The 18338-nt window shown below is 40.3% G+C and overlaps 3 protein-coding genes across 3 annotated transcripts; 2 read left to right on the top strand and 1 right to left on the bottom strand.

Moving 5' to 3' along the window:
- The first annotated feature begins 391 nt into the window (after positions 1–391).
- Positions 392–9814, top strand: taok3b (TAO kinase 3b). Its single transcript, XM_076088715.1, has 8 exons — positions 392–1228; positions 2097–2333; positions 2443–2571; positions 2665–2868; positions 3565–3804; positions 4486–4698; positions 4969–5151; positions 6577–9814. The coding sequence occupies exons 2-8, from the start codon at positions 2148–2150 to the stop codon at positions 6736–6738; spliced, it is 1317 nt and encodes a 438-aa protein (XP_075944830.1). The 5' UTR covers positions 392–1228; positions 2097–2147; the 3' UTR covers positions 6739–9814.
- A 133-nt stretch (positions 9815–9947) lies between these two features.
- On the top strand, positions 9948–12280 carry m17 (IL-6 subfamily cytokine M17). The gene is made up of 3 exons (XM_076088713.1): positions 9948–10757; positions 11193–11341; positions 11510–12280. The coding sequence occupies exons 1-3, from the start codon at positions 10703–10705 to the stop codon at positions 11975–11977; spliced, it is 672 nt and encodes a 223-aa protein (XP_075944828.1). The 5' UTR covers positions 9948–10702; the 3' UTR covers positions 11978–12280.
- Positions 12281–13622: 1342 nt separating this feature from the next.
- Positions 13623–17090, bottom strand: tescb (tescalcin b). The gene is made up of 8 exons (XM_076088714.1): positions 16812–17090; positions 16077–16146; positions 15747–15827; positions 15509–15648; positions 15352–15413; positions 14939–15046; positions 14810–14857; positions 13623–14627 (listed from the first exon to the last, which is right to left on the bottom strand). Exons 1-8 carry the CDS (start codon positions 16873–16875, stop codon positions 14550–14552), a joined length of 651 nt encoding a protein of 216 aa, XP_075944829.1. The 5' UTR covers positions 16876–17090; the 3' UTR covers positions 13623–14549.
- Between the last annotated feature and the right edge of the window lie 1248 nt (positions 17091–18338).

Raw genomic sequence — 18338 nt, 5'->3', positions numbered from 1 at the left:
GGTTCTTTGCGTCATTAGTTCACCAAAAATACAAGTAATGTTCATAAATGAAAATATGGGTCTCACTGATGAAAAGAAGAGGAGCGTTGAAAAAAATGTATCATAAAGAAGGCTAATTTGTATTCTTTTGTGAGTGTATTTCACCCATGCAAAGAGCCATTCACAGGTTGGTATCATGAAGCTTTTCTATTTTAAATATTTAAATATTATAGTACTGAAGGATTTCAAAAAGGAGTGGATTTTCTGAAAATGTACAATAATAATAATATCTTATGGATGCTATTTAAAAAAATAACAAATACTGAATTACATTTAAGCTATCTATATAAGTGAACATTTGTCTTATCATATTGGTTTTTATTTCTAAAAATATATCTTGTGATAGAGCCTGCTGTGAATTAACTTTAGGCTGCTTGGCTGTAGTATTGCGGTGTCTCTTTAAAGGAAGGGGGAGTGTAGAAGAGGGACAGAGGAAAGAGATGAATAGAAGGCACCAGAACCACCTACCATGACCAAGTGCGCTGTAAATGTAGGACAGAAATTCGAGTGGAATACAAACGGATCATCAAGCGACATATTCGAGGGAAAACCATGTTTGGATGTGCCTTATCTGACTCCAATCTTTTTAAATATGGTACCACATGCGATCATTGGAACACAGGAAAAGTATTTTTCCTCCCAAACATTTCTTGCATTTTGAAACGGAAAAGACGAGTGGCAGTAAAATACATCCCTGTGCTATCTTTCTCCGAGTGTCAATGGTAGGCATTGCATAATTCAACCTTATCCACCGGAGCCATTTGGTTCCTTCTCTTTGAGGAGAGGGGGACGCCAGAAAAAAAAAAAAAACCCGACTACATCCAGTAGCTGCCTTCTCGGTGGTGCCTGCAATTGTTTAGCAATGCCCTTTTCTCTCGTAGGAAGAACTTGCAGACAGTAGCGGGGGAACAAGCAGGGGAAGGATGCATTTAAAGCTGGATGTGTGCTGCATTCAGGGAGATTCGGCAATAATCGCAGCTCTAGCAGAAACAGCGAGTGCGGAGGGCCTGGGAAGCACCCAGCCCCACTATCTCCTCCTTTTCCTCCCCCCCTGCAGGACCATGCTTGCGTGAGGGATGAGGCTGTGCACAGGGACACCAGGCCAGAGCTGCGGCCTACTTCTCACAAGAGCCGGTCTCTCGACTGCAAGATCTGTGAACACATTGCCACCATCAAATCAGCATCTTTGGTACGCAGCTCCCTCTCTCTCTCTCCCTCTCCCTCTCTCCCTCTCTCACTCTCTCTCCCTCTCCGTTTGCATGAAAAAAAAAAACCCGCTGGTGCTCGCGCGTGTGTTAGTGTATGTGTGCGTGTATGCGTGCTGGCGGCGGGAGGTGAGGAGAGGGGGGGGGGGGTGGGGGTCTGTGTTCTCAGCTGTACATCTGTAGTCATGGCAACCAGATCCTGTTAATGGATGTCATATTTTCCATCCTCAGCTTCCCTCTCTGCCTCTGCTTTTATGTGTGTGCATTGCATTTATATGTATTCCATTTAAATCTCTGCCCCGATGCCTATTACCAGAGAGATTGAGTTTTTGTCAGATTGGTGCATTTAAACATCTTCTCTCATACCTGTCTCAAATAGTCATTTTACAGAATGAGCCTAACGGTGGTTTTATATGTTATAAATGTTACGTTTGGAGCTTCGATGATTGGTGGTTTCATTCATGTTGCTTTCTAGTGTTAAGAGTTGACTCTAATCAAGAGTATGAATGGGATTAAACAGCAGAGCTTCTGTATATTGATGAACTTCAGCTCTTTTGTGTGACACTGATGCTGAAAGACATTGATACTGTCAACCCTAAAGGATTGTCAGATGTCTGTATTAACCCTTGCTAACTTCTTGGGTTATCGTGGATGTGTAGTAATCTGCAAACTGTTTACTTTCCAGTTTGCAGAATTGTTGTTTTGCACTACACTGTGGTCTGTTTGTAGGCCATGGCCTCTGACTTACCAGCTGTCTGTCTTCCTTTATTCCGCCTGATTTCACCACGGCAGTTTCTTCTCTTTCTTCTCTCTGTTTCTTTTACTTCCTGCTTCCTGTGTTCCTCTGTCTAGGTCATCAGGTAGATCCAGGAGCATGAGCAGGACTTTGAGCTGCGGGAGCAGATGTCTGGGTATAAGCGCATGCGGCGGCAGCACCAGAAGCAGCTGATCGCCCTGGAGAACAGGCTAAAGGCCGAGATGGATGAGCATAGGCTCCGGTTGCAGAAGGAATTAGAGACACATGCGAACAACACTTACATTGAGCTGGAAAGACTGGCCAAACGCCACTCTGCTCAAACAGACAAAGAGGTAAAGCCTTAACAGCAAGCACTAACGAATGTGTGTCTGTAAAGGCATTTCTGACAGTTAAGAGATCATTAAAGGGTGTTAATTTAAATACTTGAATGTCTGTTCACAGATGAAGTCAGTTGCAGCTGAAGAGAGGAGGATCCAGCAACAGATTGTTGCTCAGCAAAAAAGAGAGCTGACTACTTTCTTAGAGAATCAGAAAAAGGAGTACAGGCTTTGCAAAGACAAGATCAAAGAAGTAAATATCACAAACAAATACAAAGCAAAGTTTATTGTCTCACACATTATATCATTTCAACATGCAACACATTTTCGTTTATTGGTGTTACAGGAGATGAGCGAAGACCCTGGTACACCCAAGGAGGAGAAGCAGGAGCGTCTGTCCAGGCACAAAGAAACAATACAGCGCTCTCAGGCGGAGGAGGAAGCTCATCTGTTGGCCCAGCAGAGGCTGGTCTACGACCGGAGCTGCAGGGCCCTCAAACGCCGGAGTCTGGTCAGGAAGCACGAGTTTGAACAGGAGCAACTGAGAGAGGTAATGTGCTCTACTGGCATCACATAACAAACTGTGATCAGACTGTGCAGACAAGCTCAAGATGAAATACCACGATTTAGGATAGGACTATTGGTGTTTTCAGAAGATGTTTGGACATTTTGTGAAATAATCTCTGTCGGTGACAGAAAAAGGGGTTTCTTTATGGATGAGGTGTCATTGATTAAAATACCCAGGATAAGGCTACAGCTAATTGTTTTCATTATGAATCATTTGTTGATTATTGTTTGATTACTTATGCACCATAAGTGATTTCTTCAAACTACTTTGACTAACTTTCCAAACATCCAGTGATATTCAATTTACATTTTTTATGACATGAAACAGAAAAAAAAGCAAATCCTCACATTGGGAACCTGAAACCAACAACGATTTGGGATTATTTTGCAAAACTACATTTCCACAGTAGGAAAGGGTGCTAACAATGCGGTGAACATCAGAGCAACCCACAATATGCAGATCAAAATGGCTTTTCAGTTTTGACCTTAGAAATTGTATTTTCTAACGCTTCAAACTGTCCAGTGACAACTTCTTTGGGAAATCGTTACTTATTTTAAGTTGTATCAAAGAAGACACTATCTCTATGAAATGAAGTATCAGCTAAAAGAAGAGGACCTAAAGTTGAATTTGCGCATGTTGTCATTAAAAAATGACATTACATCAAACTTGTTGTCCCAGGAGCTGAACAAGAAGAGGACCCAGAAGGAGATGGAACATGCCTTGATGATCCGGCAGGACGAGTCCACCCAGGACATGGAGCTCAGGCAGCTGCAGATGCTGCAGAAGCTGCGCATTGAACTCATGCGGCTGCAGCACCAGACAGAGCTGGAAAACCAGGAGGAGTACAACGGCCGGCGGCAAAGAGAACTACACAGGAAACACACTCTGGAGCAGCGGCAGCAGCCCAGAAACCTCAAGGTGCCTGGGACTTTCTCTTTCCAACTATGTGGTTATTTCGTGAGTTGACACCCAGAAAACTTCGTGAGGTTTTAAAAGTTTGTTTACAAAAGGGACGAGACATGTTTCGACAGGAAGATTGCATCGTGGGTTTGATATGAAAGCTCTGCAGGTACTGTACATCTGTCCCCTCTGCTGTTCTCCACCTCTTACTTTTGATTTGTCTAAAATGTACCTTGTATTCATCGCAAATATGTCGGAAAAAACCCATTAGAATGTTGCCATGACAACTGCTTCTTCCAAAAACATCTTTCACAAATTAAAATCTTCTCTCCCACCGTAGTCTATTTTTTTGTTTTTGTTTTAGCTACAGTGTTGAGCAGTGAAAGCTCACTTTCTGTATTCAAACTAAAATGTTCAATGTCACTGCAAGAAATAAATAAATCCGTTGACTTCATTTTTTTCCAATTAAAAATGATTAACGTGACATTGGCAGGTGAAATGAAATGCATGCAAGTTGTTTGGTTGTGAGTCAAATTAAGAGAGATATTGCAAGAGAGTCATATAACCAACTGTTTAATTTTTTTATCGTCAAGTAGAATTTATTTTTTGCCTCAACGTTAAAGTCAAAATGAACCAGTAACAACACTTACCTGTGCTTTTATGCCTTTTTGTTTGTCTTTCTCTTTCAACCTTCTGGAGATGCTGGAGATGCAGATCAAGAAACAGTTCCAGGATACCTGCAAGGTGCAGAACAAGCAGTACAAAGCTCTAAGGAACCATCAGCTGGAGGTCTCTCCCAAAGGCGACCATAAGATTATCCTGAGGAGCCTAAAAGAGGAGCAGACACGCAAGCTGGCCATACTGGCTGAGCAGTACGAGCACAGCATCAACGAGATGATGGCCTCACAAGCGGTACGAGGATCCTGAGGCATCTTGTCATGAATAGCAGAAGTGGGCCTCATTCATCCTTTGTATGTTGTATATTTATTTGTAGAAGACATGTTGCTCTTCACTTCAGACTAATAACGGTCACAACTATGTGCATCGGCTATTTGCAACCTCATCGCGCATATTTGAATTTTTAGAGCCCCAACATATTTGGCCTGTGGTTTGACAAACGAGGCCCAACCTATGCTTGTTGTTAATGTGTTTGTAACTACCTCTGTCTCGCTGGGTCTGTAGATGAGATTAGACGCAGAGCAGGAAATGGAGTGCCAGGCCCTGAAGCAGCAGCTGAAGCAAGAGATGGAGCTCCTGGACGCCTACCAGAGAAAAACCAAGTCACAGATGGAGACCCAACACGAGCGAGAGCAGCAGAAACTTGAGCAGAAGGTCTCCATACGCAGAGCGCACCTTGAACAGAAGGTAGGTTTCAGATCGAAGCCTTTTTAAAATACTCTGAATTAATAGAGCATGACACCATTCTGTATGAAGAAATGACCCCTAGGTAGATAAATGTCCAGAGAGAGACACCTGTTGAGAGCTGCAGCTTTGTTGGGAATCTTTTACAAATGGGTGCACTGATAGTGACCACAAACACAAATGTGTTGAGTGGTTCAGTTACCTGGATATGCAGGTTTGCAGCTGGGAAGGAAGTGGGGGGTTTCCCCCTCCAACTCCTTATGGTTGGTTGGGATTGCACAGTTGGGGGTGATGTGTCACTTTGTCCTACTGGTGAAGCTCATTGCTGGCAGGTGAATAGAAGCGGCAGGTGACTAGAGCTCTGCAGCTTTCCTCAGGTCAACAGTCGAGTAAGTAAAAACGGCTGCAATGCAGCTAAAGTAAATTGTTTGAAATACATTTTTTGTTGTAAAAACTTTGCACATGGGGTGGTGCTCGAGGACAAGCCATGGGGTCGTTTAAAAGGTTGCAGGCCTTTTAGAATTTAGAATTAGAATTTGTGTTATCTGCTTTGTTTACGTTGGCTTTACTTCTTCTTTGTTATGGAGTCCCACAGAACCCATCGCTGCTGTAAGATAGGAAAATCAAGTGTTTTGTTCAAATATTCTTAGCCATGCCGGTGATCGGGGCCTCGAGATGGCAGTGTTGATCGGTTGGTCCACCACTTTGGTCCAGACTGCAAAATGAATCAGCTATTGGATGGATTGTGATGAAATTTGCTTCACAATATATACATGTCTTCCTCAGGATAAGGGGGTCATCATCAGGTCAAACATTTTACTTCTTCAACTGTAACTTAACTTTAACTTGTGCCTCAACTGTACATTGGGCTAATTAGCAAAAGTTAGCATGTTAAGATAAATTAAGATGTTGAACAAGGTAATCATTAAACCTGCTTAGCATCAGCATGTTACACTCGTAGAAAGTTAAAACAAATGGTCCAACAGTGATCGTAGAGGAAAGTGTGTACAAAACGAAAAGGGTTCATCCAGTAGGGAGCATTAGCAAGTATACTGTACAGTAAGACCCAACCACAAACAAGTTTCAGTTCATTATCACATACTGAACACAAAGAAAATCCTCACATTTGAGAGGCTTGACTAGGTAATGTCTAGCTAATAATAGTTGCAGAATAATTTCATGCTGATTGACACTTTAACTGGTAGTTTCAGCTTTAATGTGGCCCTAAAGGAAAACCACCACTAACTGTAAGATGAATTCTTTAGGAAAGATCAATACACTAAATGTTCTGTCACTCTGGCTAATAACTGGGACGTCTTACTGTGAAAGTGTTGGAGTTACAGAGCCGCGTCTCTAGCAGGGCAAACAACGAGGTTAAAGTTAGAGTCCATGTAACGAAATAACTACCATCATGTTTTTCGATTTCAGATTGAAGAGGAACTGGCTGCACTTCAGAAGGAACGCACCGAAAAGATCAAGCACTTGTTGGAGCGTCAGGACAGAGAAATTAACACGTTTGAGACAGAAAGTAGAAGCCTCGGCTTTGGAAGCCTGGAATCTCTGGACTTCCCCAAAGAAGACAACAGATGAAAGTGGATTTATCTTTAGAGGACAACATATCCGTGCCCTTTTTTTGCGTCCACTTGACAGTTTGTCACGTCCACGGTGACAAAGCTGGATAACTTTCTCTATTGCTTTTCTTCTCTCTTAGATATTGCATCTTTGAATCGAGGTGTTACGTGCAATGAGAACTTCATTTGTGAAAGGGGGGGAAAGTGAAACAAAAGGAATCTACAACAACATGTCAATAAAAATCAAACCTAGTCAGTGTAACTCAAAAACTTGTGTTAAAAATAACAGACTCTTTCCTCCATGCCATTTCCTCCTTTTGGTATGAATTGAATAAATCAGGAAATTTTAGTAAAATTGGCACTTTGATATGTTTAAGTAGAAGCCCATCATGTTCGTATGATGCTTAATGTGTGTGTTACATGGAGGGACATTGTGGAATGTGAGCTGCGGACTCCCCCGCGGTGTTAAGCTGCTTTGTCTTTTTTTTTTATTGGTTTCATTTGATTTTGTTCTATTTTATTTTACGCTCTGAATGTGAATATTACTGTATGGGGTCACTGGAAAAGTCAGAGTTTATTCTTTTTTTTTTTTTTTTTGGTCATACTTCCATATTGTGCTTATGCATACAGTATACTGTGGTCCGCCACTTTTCTAGGCAACAGTTCTTACCCTTTCTTTTATTTGATATGTAGGGTCAATTGGCATTAGCTTGATCAATCTGTTTATCTTATCACAATTCAAGATCCCACTTGGTAAAACTGCTTATTATTGCATGCACTTTAAGGACAAATTCAGGTTGTGAAGTGAAGCATGAATCTGTCAGAGATTTTAGCTGTTTGTAAATAAAAGCATTTTTTTTTTTTTTTTTTTTGTTTTAAGCCTATGGATACTGGACATAAGCGCCATATTTGATATGATAATTTCACAAATGCCTTTATTTAAGTTGTGCCTGATGATTTTAGTTCCGTGTTTGTTATATCTATATTTTATTTACTGAGGCCGGCACCATTTTGTTTTTTGGTTTCATCCAAACTTGTGAATCATTTAATGTTCACTCATCAAAGTTCTTGTAAAGGAAAATGGTGAGAATTGTGCTGTATAACTTTTGATATGAATATTTGTACATGAGAATATAGCTAGAACATACAGAGACACTGGTCTATTACTGATAACAGAGCTTAACGATACAGATTTTGCTTCGTTTTTTGTTTTATGATATAGAGATATGGTCAGACAATAGCTCAATATATGCTATGTCAAATCACTAGACTCTCAGATTGTATAAATGCTGGTGGATGGAACCACAGACTTCTTATAATATCAGTACCATGATCTTTAAGGGATCAATGGTTCTACAAAAGCAAACACAACACGTGAGTCCAGATTGCATTTGAGTAATTAGTGTCTAATGATCAGATTTACATATTTTTTTTGCCATGTTCATTATGGTCATTGAACAGGTTGCACAATGTTTCCATTAATCCTGAATGGAAAGATAATTGTTTGGTGCTTAATTTCTAATACCACCTTTAGCCTTGTAGTTTTTTGTCTTGGAGAGACGATTGATTTTTACAAAATGTAAACGTGAAGCATTTTGAAACCCCCTCTGAGTCAAAACACTACTAAGTTTTTTAAACACTCATGACATATTTAGAGTACCCCATGCAGTGAAATCCTCTAAAAATGAAGTATATGTATGAAAAAATAAATACTATTTTATCACAGGTCAGCTTTTGAAACATTGTTTAATGTGGTGGTCTTGAATGCAACCCCGTTATGTTTGGCAGGTAATTCTTCCCCTGTTTTTCTTTTCTTTCCTTTCCAGAGCCACAGCTTGTATTAATGTGTGGTCATGTTCCTCACAGGGCTGAAAGGTGGAAGACGCCCCCTGAATTATCAAAGTATTATAAATCGAGGAATATTATGACATTCTATTTCTGATGGCAATAGAACTTAAATGCTCTTGTTTTACACATAGAAACCTAAAATACGGAATTTGTTTGACCAGAGTGTGTTCTGAAGTTGAATGGCGCCTCCTGATTTTTCAGCTTTTTACATTTTCACAAACTTTCTGAAATTTGATGAAAACGTTTCTCATATGCAGTAAGGCCTTTTGTCTGGTCACATATAACTGAAGCCTTGCAGACAAATGGTTCCATAACGAAGTGCTATTGGGGTGCTTGAATAAGGTTTGCCTGAGCTTCAGAACAGTTATGAACCTTACAATTTGTGTGAATTCTAAGTTACTAGAAAGATGTATTTAGTTAGAATAAAGGGGACTTTCCTAAACAACCTTATTACCATTTCCTGTGCAGTTCAAAGACAAAATAAAAGAGATTCTGTTGAAAAAAAGAGTCTCAATCAACATCCTGCATCTTATGACAGTGCATTTCTCATTGTTTGTGGTTGAATTTCCTTGCAATTCTCGCTTGTTTTGACGAGGACTTCTCACTTTTGGTTCTCTTTGGTGTGATGTGACGGCTGTGACCTACATTATGTCAAATGCTGTTTATTGTAATTTACTGTAAATCTACAAACACACATGCATATCAAAGATAACTTGTGAAAACCAGAACCTTGAAATGGGAACAAGAGGCGAGAGGGAAGTTAGACTGCCGAGCACCCAGTGTTTTAGGCTTCCTTACATTTCAGGGTAAACTTGCTTGATTTAGGGTGTTGATTTGGGGGCTTTTTTGGGCATGCCTCTAATGTAAACACTGGCAGGAATGCAACTGTATAGTTTCCTTGAACTGTCGACATCTGCGGCACCATCTGCAGCCGTTGCCCACCTCACCACAACCCCTCTTTTAGCCCCTGGGGCAACTGGAAAGCCCCGAGGATAGGCAGTAGAGTGGTTAGCCTTTACCTGCCGTAGTGCTGACAGTGTTGTGGTACATCGAGTTCCCCCTGTTTTTTCTCAAGTAGTCAGTGGTTTGACACAGTTGTGGCATCTAGTGTGCATGTCTCAAACAAAGACGATATCACCATCAGAAAAACATGGCAATCGGGTCAGCTCTTAGTGAGCCATGTGCTGACCTCTCATTAACCCTGCGATGCAGACAGCAGGCCAAACACATCATAGGGTGTCTCCAAGCGGAGGTGATCGTCATTTGTGGTGGTGACAAAGATGAGATTAGACAAGACATGAAAAATCCAGTTTGTGTTATATTCACATTTTACATAATCCTGGTCCCTCCTCACATACTGCTTAAACTAATCACTGGAGCGCCATCGTATGTCACAATGATGTCATCCTCAGAAGCTTCAGAAGCTTGAACTTGTGATGTGATGACACTGGCATCTTGCCTACTTTAGCTATGCAGACCCTCCCTCTTTACGCACTTGTAAAAGTTTCTGATTGAGAAATGCATTTCCTGTGACTTTGCCAGCTTCCTGCTTGAAAATATTGCTGCAAAAAGACACGCATGGTCCGAGGAGCAGTTGGCAATTGTTATGACACAATTCTACATCAAAATGAAGAGAAAGGTGGTGAAAACAGTTAATAAGAAAAGTTTATCTCAGACTACTTTATAGGGATTATTCTCTATAAACTGTGTCAAAGTGCATGCTGACCTCAGTGTTTGAATCACTTTTACGCATGCCTGACATGGTTTTCTAAATTCAGCGATTTAAATATATCACATTTCTAGTATATTGTTCCATGCTCAAATAAAAAGGAAGTACCATTAAAAATACTCTGTGCTACACTACATGGTCACTAATAATAATAATAATAATAATTAGACAACGTCCCTACATGCCTGCTCTGTGACCAGACATGTAAGGACGTGGCCCACGTGTCTAATATAGAGGAAAGAGAAAAAAAAATGCACAACTGACATTCTGGGAAATTTGGTTGCCTCACAAAGTGCACGTCATTTCCTCCTATGACAAATGTGTGGTTTCTGTCTTTTGAAAAAAAGTTTTAAAGGAGTGTGATTATGAGGAGTCCGTGCAATTCGCCTGTGATTCTGAGAGGAGAATGAATGGTCATGTAAAGAGTATGCCTTTTCAACAGTTTATGGAAAAAGCAACAAGTAAGTTTCATTACATCTACTTTTCTATTTGAACATTTTAAACAACAATTGCATCTTTCCTTAGCATTGTGCACACTACAGTGGTTACTTTCAGTGTTGTGAAACTGACTGAAAGTGTGAGATTTAACTTTTTCACCGTTTTTGAACACAGTTTTTTTTTAATGGAGTGAGTTAGTTTTTAAATTGGCCAATATTTAAAGAGACTGACAATGTTTGTTGGCATCGAAACATACTTTAACTACAGTATATGGTTCTATAAAATGTCTGAACCGGTAATATAGCAGACTTCTGGTGTCCTTTTTTTTCTTGCTGAATATATGCAAAGTGGAAAGTCTGTTGTAATCACCCCTGCCTTACACTTGTGGCTTCCGAATGAGGTTCCCCTCACCACTGGGATGTTGGATAACCTTAACTGACCAGTTCCTTTCTCCGCAGCGTTACTCTCTCTCCTGCTGGTTATGGCTGTTGATTCATCAAGAAATGTGGCAGCAAGCAGAAACCAGCAGTGTGGGAATTCTCTGCTGCAGACTTTGAAGCTAACCAGACTGGTACAGAAGGAATCTGTCGACCTAATCAAAACATATGTGAGTACAGACTTAAATGTGCTGTATCCTAATTTGCTGTGTTATATCCTCATCTGCTTGTTCAGTGCTCCGCCCTTTTACCTTCTTTTAGAACATAATATGCATGCTATTCATGGTCCTCCTGAAGACTTTGTGGCTTAATTAATATCTGATCTTTTTGTTTTGCAGAAAGCCTCTCAAGGAGAAATGCCAGAGCTCATCTGCAAGGTGTCCGTTAACAACGTCCCTGACCCCAACATCTCCGGCCTGGAGCCCTCAGAGAGGCTAATGAGCGTCTACACACATCTCCAAGACTTCTTCCCGCATCTCAAACGGGTGTACGAGCAGCAGTCGGACTTACAGTCACACACGAGCCCGCTGCTGACGGACCTCAGCCGTGTCAACGCTCGCAGCAGGAACCTGGCTGCTCTCATAAACGACTTCTATCAGTGCCTCTTCCCAAACCTGCCTGTACCAGAGCCAGCAGGAGGGCCGACAACACTACCTCCACCTCAGAACGTCTTCCAGCAGAAGGTCTACGGCTGTGTGGTCCTGAAGACCTACAAGGAGTTGCTGTCAAATGTTTCTGGAGAACTGAGGACTCTAAAAAGCTCCAGAAGCTCCAGAAGGAGGATACAAATGAACACACTTTTCTGAGGATGACCTAAGGCTGGTCAGTTTTCAACAACATAATTAAAGACTTTAAAAGATAAGTGAGTATGAAGGTGGCTGGTACATCAGTGTAATTGAAGCCTATTTATGGTATTTAATAGTTATAATTTCATAATTTAACAATGATATTTATTTTCTTGTTTCCAATAAGAGGAATGCTGTTAAAAGATCAAGAGTGTGAAGGTATCTCAATGCAAGTTATGTATATTTAATCTGTCTTATATGTTATGTAAGGTTCTACTTCACTGGTGTATTATTATGATTATTAAAAGATACTTTGCAGCTGCACTTCTTTATGATCTTAGTCTTCATTTGTTAGTGTCGTTGCATTTTAGCGACATGGGAATTTCTGTAAAATGTTCATGCATGACACATGTTTTCTTATTTGCTGGACTCAATTTGAGTAACAATATATCTGCTTCTACACTTAAAAACACTTTAACTTTTTCGTAAAAGTGTAAGAAATGATAAATAAATAGTGTCATCTGGGCTGGCAGGATCATGTGCAGAGTAAATCCATCAAAATGGGTTAAAAGAAAATCAGGAACCTTCTGAGACGCTGACTGTGTGATATCAGCTCAGAATGACGCATGTGTTTAACACAAGGCAGTATCAGATAGGAAAGATTTCATGAAACTGGCGGGCTGTCTGGCCAGTCACAAGGTGTGTGTGTGTGGGTCAGATAACTGTATGTGTTGTTTGCACACTTGCCTCCTCATATAGATGGAGACACAAGTGTGTGAAGGGTGGGATGGGGAAAACAGGAGAAGTTATAAATTCTGCAGAAAACCCCCTTTTTTTTTTTTTTTTTAAATAGATGAATAACAGACACTGCACACAAACCTTTCATCTATATATACACATATAGGTATATATATAGCATGGATACCTCATATTTTAGTTGGAATGAAGTAATGCTTTACTGAACTTTCCTCAGATCACAAGTTCTCAGGAAAATGGAAGTAGATGGGGGATTCACTCTGGGTCATGAATCAAGTTCCTCGTTATAACTCCGCTTTATTTAACCACAGAGGGCACCTCAGGGCAACAATCACTCCTCAGTCATTTGAACTGCCCACTTAATGCTTTACAACACCACAGAAAGCTATGAAGTATACCCCAGCAGGTAGAGTATTTGTGATATGCAAAGAACCTTAGACTAGTCACACGTCCTCCCTGTAAAGCACTCTTATTTCACCTGAAGTGGAATAACACCAGATAACCTGCACAATTTCAACACCAACACAGGCATTAACGTGCAAACCCCAACAGCACTGGACCGGCCTGGAGAGTGAACACAGGACCTGTTGTAGTGTCTGTCACCACAGATCCACCTGTCATCAATTTACAGCACGTCACTATTGAAATGTGTGGACTTCTGCACAACTGCAATACATTGTCTACATTTTCCAAGTTTCCAAGGCCAAGAAATGTCTTATTTTATTGCAAAATATGGACAGCTTTCCAAAGTAAAAGCCTCAACGATACAATGACACGGATTGTAAAAGCGAAAAAACATCTAATCTTTCAATTAATGTGCACCTGTTAAACAATGGCCAAGCATGTCCCATGTGTAAAAGCACTGCATTAACATGTTTACAATATGAAGTACGAAAAAAACAACTGTAGAAACGATGTAGAAATATCTTTAATGGATCAGGTGCAGGTTCATTATCATTTAACATGCTTTACATGTTTTGACCCATGGAGGGCAGCATACACCCATGACTGAATGCACAGAAGAATGAAGTGCGTCAGAGGTGCTGATGGGTCTCTTTGGACAATATAGACAGTCTATCACATGAAACTCACAGGAAATATTGAGAAATGAAGTGTTAGTATACATTCAACAGAATAAACAGGTATTGATACGCTTTTTTAATTGATTGTGACAATAGTATTAGTATTAAGACTGACTGATTCACCTCATCTGTACTTCTTAAGAAGTATCTTATCAGTCCTTCAGATAGACTGATAAGATACAGCCTTTAAGCGTTTAATCTTGCATGACAGCACTCCCATTTCCTTTTTACCAGAAATACACATCATGAACTGAAGTCAGATCTGTTTCATATGGTTTCATTGTGCAAATGTAGTGTGCAGAGCATGCACCAACTGTCAATTTTATAATATGAGTAAAAGGCATCTCAAATGATTGTATTGCTTTTATTACAGCCATCTAGATATAGTTAAATATAAAGCTTTATATCCCTGATAATTCAAAGTTATTGATTTATGGCATTGAAACTTGTAAAGGTTCTACAAGTATCAATATTTGCATGCATTGAGTCATACTGTCTACTATACCGCAGACATGGATATTGCTTAGTCAAACTACTGACAGGCTGATTGTTATTTGACTAGTTATCTCATATTATTGCTTCCGATCAAATAAGCTACTTACATCTGCAGTATACATGTTTTCATTTGCATAGTTAAACATGAGTAAGGCATATTATTCAGAGCAAGCGACAAACTGGAAACAACAGATAGTGAAACCATAATCATGCGTCTTCAGAGTTTTCCCAGAGTCTCTGCATAGCGTAGTGTACCGGCCTCACTTACACAAGGTTGTTGTGTCCATATACAAAAAGCGAACGTTCATTCTTGATTCAATCTCAAAGCCATTCAGCAACTAAAAAACAAGGAAGAGTTTTACATTGTTTAAAATGTATATTGCTAAATGTTACCATCCTTTAAAGTGGCAAGGTTGACTTTTTATTTGAATTTGCAAAAACTAAAAATTCTAAACACCCGGATGTACTTTCAAACTAGTTTTGGCAAACATATATTATAGTGTATATTCTGTGCACTAACCTTGAGGAAATGCTCAAATGTGATTCCCTCATAGAACTCATCGGGTTCCTGCGTGTGAAAAAAGTGAAGTTACAAACGAACAGTGAATCAAACCTAATGTTATCTTTAGCTATACCACAGCTCACATACCATGTGACCCATTGAGATACTGGCCACTTCCAACATGGCTGCATCAGCTATGCTTTTGGCTGTGTCCTTCTCCAGCGTCTCGCTGAGAGATAGCAGCTCCTCCACCACCTGCACAGGTGTGAACAACAAGTTGAAATAAAATGATATTACTACAGTGGTTACAAGACTCAAATCTCTGAAGGCTTGAGGGGAAGGAGAGGTTAGTAGACAACTTCCTTCAAAATTCACTTGAGAAGTATAAATGATGCTGATAAAAACAGTCTCCGCTAACGGTAAAAACCAACAAGATGGACTCATGCTGATTTCCTCAGACCGTGGTTGGAAGCTGCTGTAATCTTGACTGGTTATGTGACGAGCAAGGTTCAGTAAAAAGCTGCATGAGTTTTGTTCAACACAAGTGAGCAGAGGCTTACGTGTCTGTATTCCTCCAGGGTTATCGTCCCATCGTTGTCCGTGTCATGCATGTTGAATAAAACTGCAGAGGAAAAACACGGCTAATCAGTTCAACAAGGCATGTTTGTCGTCGACAGATAAAGCCAAGAATGCGATCGTGTGATTTGAAGACACTACATCTCAGTTTATCCCTCCGGACGCTCTCCCGCTGCTCCTCTGTCATGTGCAGTGACGGGGGCCTGAAATGGGACATGATCACCAGAAACTCCTCGAAGCCGATCTCCTCAACAGTACCCTCGCCATTCTTCCGAAAGTTTCTGAAGAAATACAAAATGAGCAACTGAGCGGACAGATTTGAATCTTATCTCGCCCCATATTACAAGTTCCAGCAACTTCCAGCCCATCGCCACTGTACCTTCTGTCAAAGAAGGCCTCTATGATCTGAGAACGGATGGGATTGCATTCAAGATCAGGGATTTTTCTGAAGTGTTCTCTCCTGTGGGTGTAGAGAGGATTTTAAGGAGTGCCATATGGTGTCACACACTGTCATATTATAATCATGGCCGCACGTTTCAAGCTATTATGTGCAGATAAAAAGCCTGTTAGACGGGTTTCCACTTCTAAAGAAAGTGTGTGAGCTGCCAGGCCAATGTTCTTTCAGATATAAAACAAATAAAACAGAAACCTGATCGTGTTGCTGAAAAATTCTCATAACACCACACAGTATAAGCAAAATCATACATACAGCAGAGTTTCTTCATTGTGGCTCAACTGCTTGAATCTTTTATGGAGGACTCCAATCTGCTCATATGAAACTGAAAACAGAGAAGAGGGAACTTAAAGTTACTATCTTGTGCATACATAAATAGCCTAAGTTCTCCAAAAACAGTGAGACAGGATATAGGTACTCTTTAAACTCACAACAGTAAAAATGTTGACTTCTAAACAAGTACGTTTGTTGAGAATCTGATGGTAACTTTATTCTCTCACATGTGTGAAGCTTTCAAGGCAGCATATTTGGATATTCATATTCTATGTAAAGCTTTTTGGTTGGCTGTCTGTCACCTGCAACATAGGCCTCCAAACTCTTCCACGTGAGGCTGCATGTCAATTAAAGCAGCTATTGTTGCAACTCTCTTAAATCGTTGTGTCAAAGCTTTCAATGTATCTATTATTAAATACACCTCCCTCTGTACACTCGGTGAAGTTTCACTTCCCTCACAAAGTAAATTATTCATGATGCTACTTCTGCTCCTCACACACCGACTTTCCTTAGACGTGCGTAATTACAGGCAAATAGTGACCAGCTCTTTATTTAACGCGTAACACGTTAACGTGGTTTCCCCTTTAAGATAAGACCATAAAGTGAGACTGAATTTAAATCATATTTCCGGTGCAGTGAGCTCATGTTTTCACACGTCCTACATGTCTGACTGATGTCTTATTAACGCCAATACAAACAATAACGATGACTACTCACACCCCGTCTTTTCCGCCAGATCAACGTACTCTGGTTGACCCGGTAAGGACTGCAGTGCTCCCATACCTCGAAAAAAAAACCGGAAGATCTTCCACCAGTCCGGTTTTTACCGGGACCAGAGACGTGTCAGAAATGAACCGAAAACTGTTGTTATACAACCGGATCTCAGAGCATCATGTCTCATCCACCTCCTCCTGATTGTGTAAGACAGACACTGAGCTGCACACTTCTTCGTCCCCCTGTGCATGCAGGTCGCAGCTGTCATCCTCTGCAGGCTACTTCCGCGACTACCGTACTGATGACGACACACATTTCGGGACAACAGGCTGCAGTTTGAATTATTGACACTAGACTCGTTTATTAATTCAGAGGCCGCGACCACTGACAGTGTTTGTTTGTACTGTAGCAGCCAGGGAAGACGGAGAGGATAAAGAAGGTGCACAAGTAGTTCTCAGATATCAAAATACTGGCTCCAGTGGCTGGAAGATGAGATTAGTTTGTCTCACTATGAATTCCGACCATCCCAACTTATTTCTTTAATCCATTTAAAACCTGTTTTAATAACTCTTATTTTGCAACAAAACTGAGTCCAATCAAAACACACAAACACCCACAAAAGCTTATTTTAAAATTCTGGACATTTCAAGGATTCTTCCAAAATTATAAAACATGTCAAGTTGAACTACTGGAAAATACAATATTGTAAGATCTGAAGTGACTTCGATGTGGCCTGATGCTCAACATGTTTGAATGCTTCAATCCACAGAGGACTCAGCAGAGAGCAGCAGGTTTCTCTGTTGTGATACACAACATGTCAAGAGTCTCATTAACCCCATGTGTCTTGCCCCAATGTTTCTCAAATGTCAGAAATCACACAAACGTAAAATAAAAATCCAGTTAGTTATCTTGAAGAGCTATGTCAGTAATTTGTGCAAACTGTCCAATTTAATCAAACAATATCCAACTGGTGAATCTAAAGTTGTTGTTGTTTCTATTTCTGATCTTGCATGATTGTGTCTTCCTGTTTACTCAAAACTGCAATGTGAAAATGTGTCCAAAACATGATGTGGTGTCTGAAAAGTTCCCATAAATGATCACAACTTGATCACTGCGGTCCTGGATATGCTTTTCACTCTTGGAAAGCAACTTGTTCAGGCACAAACCGCGACTCTACATTAAAATAACAGAAGTGAAACAAGTTACATGCTGAATATATTATTGAATAAAACTATGCAGTATTAAAAAACACCACAAGGTGGTAGCATTTGGCCAACTATGTAACGTAACACCAGGAAAGAAAGGTCAGTTAATTAACCCTTGAATACGATTTTTTAATCAGAGCGGCAGTGAAATATATATGCCGTGTGTGTGTGTGTGTGTGTGTGTGTGTGTGTGTGTGTGTGCGCGTGTGTGCGTGCATTTAAGTGCCTATATTACTCGAGGGTAGCATCTATGGATTATCTTTACATTAATTGTGTTGAATATGTTATTTAACCACACTTATTTTCAGTATTCTTTACCAACAAA

The sequence above is a fragment of the Anarhichas minor genome, unplaced genomic scaffold, assembly GCF_050575085.1.
Source record: "Anarhichas minor isolate MPS153535 unplaced genomic scaffold, ASM5057508v1 ptg000002l, whole genome shotgun sequence".
Taxonomy (NCBI): Eukaryota; Metazoa; Chordata; class Actinopteri; order Perciformes; family Anarhichadidae; genus Anarhichas; species Anarhichas minor.
This window is presented reverse-complemented; position numbering and strand designations above follow the sequence as displayed.